The 12,084-nt window shown below is 39.4% G+C and overlaps 1 protein-coding gene across 1 annotated transcript in view; it reads right to left on the reverse strand.

The window, feature by feature from the left end:
- Window positions 1-431: 431 nt before the first annotated feature.
- The window catches only part of LOC114141606 (basic helix-loop-helix transcription factor scleraxis), a 42,598-nt gene continuing 30,945 nt past the window's right edge, over window positions 432-12,084 (reverse strand). Inside the window, exon 7 of the mRNA XM_028012245.1 lies at window positions 432-1,081. Coding sequence (XP_027868046.1) covers window positions 1,043-1,081 — 39 coding nt within the window. The 3' untranslated portion in view covers window positions 432-1,042. The remainder of the gene's footprint in view (window positions 1,082-12,084) is intronic.

Here is a 12,084-nt window from a genome sequence, read left to right on the forward strand (position 1 = left end):
TCTTATTCATTTTTATTTCAACCTTTATTTTTAAAAAAGCAAATATTGCTTTTTCCAAGATCATTTTGGCCAAGGCAAAGAGCAGCAAAAAAACCAACAAAAAAACGGATTTCCTCTGTTATGTTAAAAACAAACCAGCAGCTTGAAATGAAAGGGAAATCTGAACTGAAATGTAAAAACAAAAGCATCGATTCTGTTTGTTTCAGATAATTATGCCTTAAATTTGCTCTTGTAAAAAGCTTTCGTTGGCTCTTGTGTCTCCCGTAGCAGCGAAAGTATCCCCTAAAAAAACCCCACAATTTGGTTTTAGAAAACATCTGCGTGCCATCATAAATTCAAAATGGAAACTTTATAAGCTTTATTGGTTGGAACTGGCAATTACTGGGACAAGATTTGAAAATACAGTATGCTCAGAAAAAATATGATTTACGCCCAGATTTACAAACATTTTATTGGTCAGCTCGAGTTATTTTCCACTTTCAGGGATGAATATTCGAAATGGCCATTACCACCATAGTTCCAGCATGATCTCTGTGATGCTACAAACTGAGTCAGAAACCAAAGTCTGCACTTAAAAACAATATCAGAAATGCCACAAGTCTGTTAAATAACACAGTTTCATTATATATTGTTATGTTACATAAATATACATTTTGTTTTTATATCAGTTTACATTTTAATAAGACAACTTTTAATGAGTACAAATTTGTGGGTTTGTAGAGGTCATGTGCCATATTTCTTTTTTTAGAAGTACTGTGTTTTTTTTTTTCTCCCTATAGTCTTGATACGCTGGTGAAAATCCACGGAAAGTCTTGTTCACGATGCCTCACTGTAAAACAAAGAGTTCGCATAAAGTAATAGAAAAAGGAAACATTAAAAAGTTCCTTGTAAAGGAAGTGGAAGTGCTACATAAATCCTTCAAAAGTCTTTAAAACGCATCACAAGTCTGGTTCGTCTTCAAGCTGCAGTGGTTGTAATAAAAATCACATGAAGCCCCGTCAGAGTCGTGAACATTTTGTCCGTGTGGTTTGTGCCCTCGGCGTTAGCTGCGGATGCTCGTCTTCCTGTCTCTGTCTTTGTTCTGCGATAGAAAGAAAACACGGTGTCAGATCGTCAGGAACGTTCAGCTTGGATCTAATGATGCAACATTGAGAAGGCGACGCCAGAAAACGTGGGGATTTTTCACATTTCTGGCGTTGATGTCGACCTCCGGCGGCGGGACCGGGGTCACGAAACTTCCGCTTCAGACAACTTTCGCCGTCTGCTGCGGCAACAGGATTTGGTTTTCTGCAATCAGTGCGGCTTTGTGAGCATCTGGCCTCTGGTTGCCGAGAAGGCAAATCGGCCCCGACCGGCTGCAGCAAACTCACAAACACATTCCACACAGTAGCAGGGCAACATTTGCTGCGGCACCAGGGAGCAGCACGTGTTTTGCTTAATTCGATCGCAGGCTGAATGATGACATCATGAGCTGATTTATAAGCGCAGCGTAAGACGATATATTCCTCATTTATCTGTGGTATCGGAACAGAGGAGCCCTGATTTCCTGGCTGGTGAGGAGCCTTTCTCTATCTGGCCAGGAAAATAACATCACTTTTTCCCTCCTCACCTAACCTCTCCCCTGCTCGCTGCGCCGGCCATCCGCCGCCGAGCCCAGCTCAAAAGGCTTTTAATGAGGTTATTTTCTGAGTGATTTGCAACGTATTCAATCTCTGCTGTGCCTCAAAAATTAATGATATCTGATCTAATGCTGTTAAGACCTAATCCCTGGCTGTTGATAAATGGTTCCTAATCAAAATCTGTTCTCATTCAAATTGAACTTGGATGGGTTTATTGTATTTTCTGCCAAAAAAAGTTTGGGAGATTTCTTTTATTATTATTTTTTTATTGCTCCTTGCTCTTTTTCCTTTCTCATATCATCTCAGCTAACCTTCTCCGACTCCCAGCTTGGCCTCCTTCTCAACACCTGCAACACATTTCCTTTATTTCAGACGGAGCACGAGGTGTAGGTGTTTGGAAAAGTCCATGTGACTGACATCAGCAACGGTGGGTAGGTGTTTGGACGGGCGTCAGGTGGTAATCGGAGGATGAAATCACAGGATTTGGACAGGAATCGGTCCTCCCACTGATTGGGGCGAGCGCGCGGAGACGGCGAAACCATTCTTGACGATCCGTCCTCCAGCTGGACAGAGAGGAGTGTCATTAGTAGATTGTGATTGAACCACTTGTAGTTGGCTGCGAAAGCGAGCGTGAGCAAACGCGCACACATTTAGAGGTTGGTGCTTTGTGTGCAGGAATTTACGTCTCAAAGGAGCAGCTACTTCATGTGACCTTTTCATGACATTAAATTCACAGCTTTTTTTAACGCAAGTTCGCTGCTCAAAATGCCCCGCTAAAAAAAAAAAAAAAAATTCATTTTCACCCTGAGGCTTTCGCAATATGCCGATGATCATCTTCTTTTTAGATACAATAGAATAATACAATCAAATTTTCTTAACTTAAACAGACAAGAAAGTCAATTTATAAAGATTTGCTGAACTTCAGTGCCTGAACTTCATTTTGCACTTGAGAGATCTTCAGGAAATACCTAAAGCTCAGATGCTGCACGTTCATCTTGTCTCATCTAGTCAATTCCTCACACAGGCCTCGTTAAAGTCCAGCCCAGGGAACCGGCTTTAGACAATAATTTGGTCAAGACAAACCTGAGGATGTTGCACAAGAAGCAGCATTTAATTTCAACGCACTTGGCTTCTTGAAATACAGATGGAAAAAGTTACCGTTTTCTGCAGCTTAGCCGTAAAGGTCAAAGATCGCTTTATCCGTCCATTTCTGTCATGTGTTAGCTTTGCTTGAATGTGATTTTTTTCTTTTTTTTAATGGGAGATCATTTTTTACTACTGGTCTTTATTTAGGGTTTTTATTATCTCTGTTTTTTATTATTCTAGTGACTCTGCATGAATAAACCTGCTGCACCTGAAAAACTCGTACAGTTTGAGAGCATCAGATGTGCAATTTTACCCCTAACAGTTTTTGCCCAGAATTGAAGCCTTAATCTGAGTTTCATACATTTGATTAGATTAGTACTTATCCACTACCATTGAATTTGGATGCATTGCTACTTAAGTTACATCCTGAAGTGCAATAACTGGACTACCCCAACACATTGTCCTTGGTCCTTTAGGTAGTGGTTAGAGATGGAGCCGTCCTTCAAGAAGCTGATAAATCTGCAATTCTCACTGTTTCCTGATATGTGAACATTTGTGATCTAATTTATCGCCTAAGGTATCGTAAAAAATAAACATAGTTTAATGTATGCGAAATTAATTAAGATTTTTATACTGTATTACTAAATAAAACTGCTGAAACAAACAATATACTGTGTAGTTGTTCTAAAATAGCACTCTATATTTAAAAATCTTTAAACGTGCATGAGTTATATTAGTCTGGCTGCACCTACACATACGTACAACACAATTTAATCTACACAACACATTTATTTTTCACCATGGTAACAGATCAGAAGTGATCAATTAACTAATTCATTTTTCTTTTCAATGGATAACAAATTAAATACATTAGTACACAAGAAGCTACAACAGTTCTTAATACGTCAAAATATTTTAAAATGACACAAGTATTTAGTACTGATTTATTAAACACTAAATTACAGTGATACCAAAAGTACCAGTAAAGCAAACAGCAAATATGCTACCATTAAAAATAAGTTAAAGAATAGATATTACAATTAATTAAACTGAATCAAAAAATATCAAATTGAGTTGGATTTGTTGGGTTCAGTGACAACCCTTCATGCACCTCTCAGTCGCTCAGCCCTCCACCTAATCGGCAGAAACAAATGGGGACGCTCTACCACATAGAAATATAGAAACTAGGGCTAAAAAAAGGGTTAAAGGGCAAAATGTGGTTCAGCTTTTAACTCTCAGACCTTATAAACTCCTTGAATTGTGGCGTAATCCAGCAATGCGCACTTCAAAACTAAGAGTAAGGCAGTGGGCGTCATGGGATTTTTAGCCAAAAATGTTAATTTTTTTTTTTTTTTTGTGAGAATGAATTTAACACAGCCTGGGAAACTGCGGCCAAACCGTAGCACTCCTGTTATCGTACTCGCTTTCCCAACACAAACCATCAAACCAACAGCTGCGAGACACAAGTGCAGCCGCGCTCTCCGGTGTTTGCTGGAAAGCGCTGTGGAAAATTGCAGGCATTTATCAGTGGAAGGAAAAGTACTCTGGGTTGGAGAAAGAGGATATACGCCGAGAATTTCGCTTAAAACCTGGGCGTTGAAATTAGCCAATTTACCAAAATTACATCAAATTAGTACGGAGTCATTAGACGAATCGTCCCGCGTCTCGTCGTGAGCAATCGGTGACAGCTTGGAAGCGCAGCTGTAGCTGCTGAGGCTTGGATCTGAACTGGTTCAATCCCAACAGGAGGAGGGGTCGCCTCCAGGCCGGCCTGGTAGTCAAAACAATCTGCTAAAGACTAATAGGTCACGGTCAGATGACGGTTCTGCTCTTTCTTCCCTCTTTCCACACACACATACCGGGAGCTTCCCCAGAGGGCGATTTGTCCAACCCTAATATGATTACCTGATGATGTTTGCTCAAGATACAATATGAAGATATCACCACCCTGAAACAATATTATTGTTCTATTAAGGTGAAAAGCAGCCTGTTGCAGTCTGGATGTGAAGACACTAAGCACTTTCATTAAAGTGTCTCATCAACTCACAAATTTAAACTTTTCTTTTTCTTTTTTTTTTTGCGAAACTCAACCCTGCCGATTTTTTACCTATAATTCTGGATTTTCCATGCACTCTTTTTTTTTTTTTTTTCCTGTCTTAAGCTCGGTCTGTCAAATAAAAACATCTAATTTAGTCCCTGGCTGCATGAGGACAGGACTGACTAGTTGGAAAAAATAATTCCACTTGGGCTCGGGCCTGCATTCATATAAGGACATTGGTATTTAACCATGAAATGAAAGCGGCTTATATCCTTCTAGATTATTAAGTGAAAATATTTAAGACTGTGTCACTGTCTCCAGTGGCTTATATAAGCTGTAGTTACCCTCATAAATGACAATCAATTAAAAAAATCACACATCAGACCTTTAAAGTGAGCTAACTAGCAGACCAAAATGTCCCAATTTGCCATTATGTGGCTTGGACGTAGAGTCATACCGATTATCGGTATCAAGGTTTTAAAAAGTTACAGTTTCAAAACCACTGAAACTTTCCTTTGTAGCGTTTAAAGTCCTGTCAGTGAAATACCAAAGAAAAAGTGGAGTTTTCTCCGGCTGTACAAAGGATATAGTAATGGAGGGCGGCCCCTACCCCACATGTTGCTGCTCACCGCCAAACAGCTTACTTGTTATTGACTTCTAAGTTGTCCATGAAGTAAAACAAACACCAAACATATACAAAAACAAAGCTATAAAAATGAAACAAAAACCAGCAGCTTGGAAAAGGGACACTTTTCCAAGCCTAGTCAAAGGAAAGTTGAAATAAAGATATTTAAAAGAACAATCAGAAGAAAGTTTATATGTAGCCCTCAACATATTTATGGTTATTTTATTCGACTAATGCAACACAAAAAACAGCAAACATCATCACACTTTTACAGGACGCAAAAATTAATAATCCGTAGACAGTTTGGATTACACGCCTGTTTGCTAAAATGCCAACTAACATGAGCTTCTACTTTGCCAACAGACCTGCAGCCTGTTGGGTTAAATGTCTTTGCAGCGGATGCCCACAACTGGGCCGGATCGCAGTGCCCAAGATGCTTAGGGTCACAGAGTGTTGGACGCACAGCTGGAAAAGAGGAAAATGTGGATCCATCACAAGTGATGTCACTGCAGTTTTCAACAATAATATCACCATTGCATCATTTTCTGATATCATGCCGCCCTATTTTTCACTCATTGTTGGCCTCCTATGATGCTATTCCTCCGTTACGGTTAGAGCACATGAAAAATTAGTTGATGATTTGGTTTGGCTACGTCAAGCAACTTGTAGGACCGCCATAGCTGCTAGAGTTGACAGCGCAGTGTTTTTTTTTTCTGCCTTGTGGCACTGGTGGCCTTTTAGGCCTTTATTATACAGAAAAAAATGGCTGCATTAAGGACCGACAGTCTCCAGGTCTCGGGCCTCCACTCCCAACACCACACAATGTGACATCATGACGACTCGGGTCTTAAAGCTATAGTTACCAAGCATTTCTCTACCTGGAGAAATACAACTGATTAACCAGCTAATTTCACTTTGTTATATTTGTGATGCTGTAAGAAAGGCACAAACGCAAAAAAAAGGAACAATATTCTCCAAATTGAACGGTTCATATACTCATAATTTTATATGCATGCTGTGAGCATTTGAAAACCATACTTAAATCAATCATCAAAAAGTAAATAAAGCTTCAAAAATAGGAGTAATATTTAATATGTTGCATTGTTTAGCAGCAGTAGGGATAACTGTAGCTTATCCTGTAACTAGACAGGCTACAGGTTGTCATGAGAATCCAATGCCAGCCTCTGTTTTCCTTGGATTAGAACATATTCATGTTACCTTACTATATCTTCTTGATACAATCAACTGATTGAGTTTAGATTGCCCCGTTTGCACATGTATTTTATTACCGCCATATTTTAATGCTGCAATGAGTAGAACAAGCCTGATTTTATTTTCACTTTGTTCTGCCCCATTATGCCGATAGCGTTACTTCATCACCGGCGCTAACAACAGCAAATTTGTCATTAGCTTCAGCAGATATTGTTTTAAGAAGCAGCCTAATTAAAAGCGCCGACTTCTGCTTTCCTCTTCGCCATGTTGCATTTCTCTCTGCCAGGCTCGGAGCTCCGTATTTGTGTTTTAATTTGCCCTGCGAGCGGCTCCGTCCCTGGAGGCCAAATGACAACAGAATGATAGTTTTGCTAATAGATTTTGTTATCGGACCCGACTTCTTCTGTTGGTGTTGAATTAGGGGGCCTAATTGCTTCCATGTGTGCCACAAGCGTACAGACGGCTCTGCGTTTGACTGCATGACAAGCTGAACGTGGGGGAGAATATATATATATATGTTTTTAAAAAGACAGCCGCAGAATATGACCCTAGCCTGATGCACCTCATTAGCACAGGTTCAAACGAAACGCACGAAGGCGATGCTGCTGCTTATGAGGCACAAATCATTAACTCCCAGTCAACTCCGGCTCCATCGCTCTTTCATCTATGACACTGAAACGTCAGCTTCATGCACGAGAGTGACGCAATGCTTTTTCCAGCTAAAACAGTCTTAATATTCCAAAGAGCTGTGAGGACCGCAGCCATTAGCGCGCTCCTGGACACGTCCCAGCCACGCATTTAAGCTCTCTTTGGGCGCTCGCTTGATTGGGGCCTCCATAAAGACGCAAAGCGCGGCTTAAAAGCAAACGTCCAAACTGGAGGATGAATAGCGGAGTTGATTATCCCCGCTGACTCGTTGGCCACCTTCCTCCTCGTCTCCAGCTCCGTTTCCAAAACTTCCTGCCCGCCATTAGTTTTAGAAAGCGTTGAAAGCGCAGCGGCCATCCAGAGCTGCTCAGCTATCATACATGGTTTGTTTATGCAGTCTGGATAGACGCAAAGAGCTGCCATCTGGCTGACATGAAAAGGGAAATAGAAATAAAACGCTTTTATTAAAAAACTCTCAAGAAAGGTTGTGCACTCACGCGTATATATATATATATATATATATATATATATATATATATATATATATATATATATGTGTGTATGTGTGTGTGTGTCATTTGTGGAGGTGTGAGTGTAAGCAGAGAGGGCGTTCCACAGAGCGCGGTTTCCAGGCTCCTTTACCATCACCATCAAAGCTCAGCCTCAATGTGTTTCTAATAGCAGCCGCTGAATTAAACACTGGCTGCACTGCCTCAGCAGAGGATAAATCATTTACAGAACAATTAGCTCATTTGTTGCTCTGCTCCGTTCTGCCAATGACTTCCAGACACAGAGAGCCAGCCGAGGGAGGACGTGTCTGATGTGTTTGTGAGGTGACTGTGTGGGCAAAAATTTGCAAAAGTCACCGGATTCGACTGAATCATCCAATAAAATGACACGATCCGCTTTGATACACGAGTCGCGAGTCTGTGCTTTTATCCCGCAGTGAAGCAAAACAGGCAAATGGAAATCAGCTGTTTTCTGAATTCACCGCAAAGATTTGGCCTCTTCTTTTCTTACACCCATAGATAACTGTGCGTACAAAGCGCTTCGGATCAGCAGCTCCGAGCAGCAGGAGAGGAGCACACGCATCACGTTTCATCTGCTGTGCCACTGACTTTGAACCTCTCTCTTTAATTTTGAGAAATTCACTCAAATCATAAATAAATATGGGCTGCACCCTAAAATGCCAATAAAATTGCCCATTTCAAAGGGAACAATGGTCTATTTACAGCAACCACACCATAAGTACCAAGATAATTGGATTTTTTCCAGCGTTTTTATGTTGTTTCCAAACATCTGACAGCTCTTTTATGCCATAAAAAAAGAGCTGTAAAACCCCCGATATTGGGCAAATTGTCTCGACTTGTAATACAGGGATTAAAAGGAAAGAAGTTCTCAATTGCAGTCATTGGCAGACAAATTACCACTTTTATTTTCTTTTGCCATTAATTTGAGCTGACCCTCTTCCTAGTTCGAGCCAATAGAAATAGGCCACACTTGTGGAAAAAGCTGTAAAAATATACAGAGTTCTGTGCCCTTAAAACAGAAGTAGACAAATTAGCATGGTTAAAGTTGTTATGTACGGAAAGACCATCTTAACTACAAGCCATCACCCCAGGCTCACCTCAACCAGAAGCGAATGGGCCTCCAGAATCTGCTCTGTTAGAGCACGGCTGTGCCGACCGAGATTTCTACATGTTTATGCAGCCTCCACGCTCCCCACACATCAATCTGATGAGATCTGAAGGGAGCAAACCAAATTCATGTGGGCCCCACGCACCATCCGTGGAGTCCAAAGGGTCTGCTAAACCTGACACTGTGAAGATCTATAAAGATCTTTTACTGCAGTACTATAATCGCACACTGAAAAATTTGCTGCAGCTTTATTACTTGTGAGTTCTGAAAAAAAAAAAGTTCTGACCTCCTTCGCTATGCTCATCCTTTTGAGATAAATGTTCCTGCTTTGTTTGCCCTTGCTCCTTTAAACCTGTAATAACTATTCTGATGGGTTAGCAGCTCATTTTCTTGTAATTATTTTCTGGCTAATGACAGACAACGCACTTCTGTGCTACACTTTTGCGTCTCACCCATTTTGAAAAAAGAGCAATTGAAAACATTAATCAACTTAAAAAAAAAGTAAAGTATAAATAAAAACAATGCCTTAGTGGTACAAAATGATTGATGATGTAAAAACGCACATATGTGGCGTGAGCTTTTCTTTCCCTTTGTCTAACATATTAAAAAAGATCTTTGCTCGGACCTCTGATGACCTCTCTGGTTATTGACAGTAAATCCTTAGTTATTAAGAAGCTACAGCTTTGTGTTATACGTTGACTGCAGACACCTGAGAGTGAAGGTGGAGTGAGACATCCTTCACAAGATATGTGCATCAGTCATGGTTCAAGAGGCAGGCCCAGTTCTGCTCATTCACCGCCTCCCCATTTTAACTCAACCATCAAAGGCATTAATACAGAAACTCTCTCGTCATTTTACTCATCATTCCAGTTTTTTTGACTCTGTTTTATTGTCTGTTCTGAAAGTCTGATTAGACAACTTAAAATAGTTCCAATATTCCAACATCCAGACTGAACAATTGTATAATTACTCCATTAAGAAATTAGAAGTGTTGATATTTTACACTTTGGAACAATAATGGTATTTTTACCAACTGGCATTGTAATCAATTGAACTTGATAATTGCATCATGATTGAATTGCATATAGTTGGATCCAGATATGGGTAGTAATTAGCTACATTTACTTGAGTACAGGAACTTTTTGGACTATTCACAGTTTTACTTTTACTTCAGCAATACTATTATTAAGAATCACTACTCTTACTGGAGTAAAATTTCTGGATACTTTACCCACTAAGAGTAAGGTCACTGAATAAGAGTTTATGTCAAAGTGAGACTTCGTCTTTACACACACAAGCTTTGTTCTTCTAATGATGTTTTCCACATACTGTTAATGGAAATCCACTTTGTTCTACCATAAGACCTACTATAAGTACCAGTGTAAAAAGTTTTATATTGAAAAAATGAATGAAATCTATATATAACAATCATTTTAGTCTTTAAGATACCAGAATATGCACATAACTTTATTTTTTTTGTCTGTGAGGTCATCATTTTCTAATATTAAATCAGATGTTTTTATCAGTTACTCAGTACTTGTGTAGCCTTTTATTCAGATGCCACTTTAGTTGAGTAAATACATGGTGAAGCAGTGCTGCTCTTACTTGAGTACAATTTTTCTACCCACCTCTGACAAGATTGTATTGTAAAGAAGTGGATTTGTCTGACAATGACAAATGATACACAACTGAGTTGTATTTAGCAAAACTGCATATGAATTGGAGCAATTTCTAAAGTAAAAAAAACAACCAAACAAACAAACAAAAACAAAAAGATCTAATGGGTTCCCAGTCTTAATGAGTGACCAAATTGTTTCTAGAATCCAAGTCACATTCACCAATCTGCACTCAAAAAGTTTCACAAAGACTGGCGAACAGCTTTGAGGTTTAAGTAGCAAAATGAAAACTGAAATCAAATTTACAACCTTCCCAGTTGACAGACTACACATCACATTGACCTGAATCCATCAAAGTGTGACATTAGTGTAACTGTGTCCCATATAAATGTCAATGAAAATGTTTGTTTTCCGAGTGCAGCAACACAGATAAATTCAAATTCAGTCAATTTCCCTTCTCCCTATGATATTGATATAAAAAATAATAATGACTTTATTTATCTTTGCTTTATTTTACAGCTTTCTTCGACCCTTGGATCAAGTCCAGCAGATGAATAAATCACATTAGTATTCACCGCACGACATGCCTGAATATGCAACATGTGACGCCGTGTGCGCAGCAGTCATTAGTAACAAGGCTGTTTGTTTTGAAACACTTACACCGTAGTCACCCATAATAAGAGGAAATGACTGTACACTTTTCTCACTTTCACCCTCTGCTGCGTTGGAAATGGGAGTAACTGAAGCGGCTGGTTTAAGCAGACCTGACAGCGGTGATGAACCTCAATAACTATGAAAACATACGAAGAAAGAGCTCTGAACAGAAACTGCCCTCTTACCTCTTCTGGCTCTTTCTCTGTAATCACCAGTGCCAACTCTGCCCTCCAGCCCACTCCAACACACTCCAGATATTTGGCAAAGAAACGCTCTCAATTAGCGCTAATCACAGTTAATCGTTTACGTTCCAGGACTAGATGGTCTACTCATTTTTTATTATTGTTAAAGTAATCAAATAAATTTGAACTGGAGAGTGTTAATAATATACATAGATACGAGATCTTATGTAAGCCGAAGAGAAACGCGGTTAAACATTTGCAATCCATCATAAGGCTTATTATGAAGTCTCGTTCTGTGTGTATGAATGCAGATTGCTTGTAATGATTTTAAAAACAGCAGTGATTCAGCATATAAGCGATTGAAACTAAATCTTAATCTGCATTATTCCAGCTTACAGTGAATAATGACACGTTCTCTCTGCAGTAAACATGAGTAACGTACTTTATTATGACTCCATCCCACAGAAACCCTCCCTCTGTTACACTACGCTTATTACAACGCTAAAGTGAGCCGACGGGTATTTAAGCATAAACACAGACAGATACGAGACAAACACAACCATGTGCTCCTCTGAACAATTACTAATCTGGTATTAAATTCTGTAATAATACACTTAGTTAATATCCGTTTTAAGGAGTGTATTATGTTATGCAGGAAACCCAAAACACATTCAGTGCTACTCCACAGGTATTATAAAAAGCAATAATATAAGAATTTAAGACTAATTTGTGTATTTTGTATTGGAAGATGAGCCTCTTCAATTGA

The sequence above is a fragment of the Xiphophorus couchianus genome, chromosome 3 (genome assembly GCF_001444195.1).
Source record: "Xiphophorus couchianus chromosome 3, X_couchianus-1.0, whole genome shotgun sequence".
In the NCBI taxonomy this organism is placed as follows: Eukaryota; Metazoa; Chordata; class Actinopteri; order Cyprinodontiformes; family Poeciliidae; genus Xiphophorus; species Xiphophorus couchianus.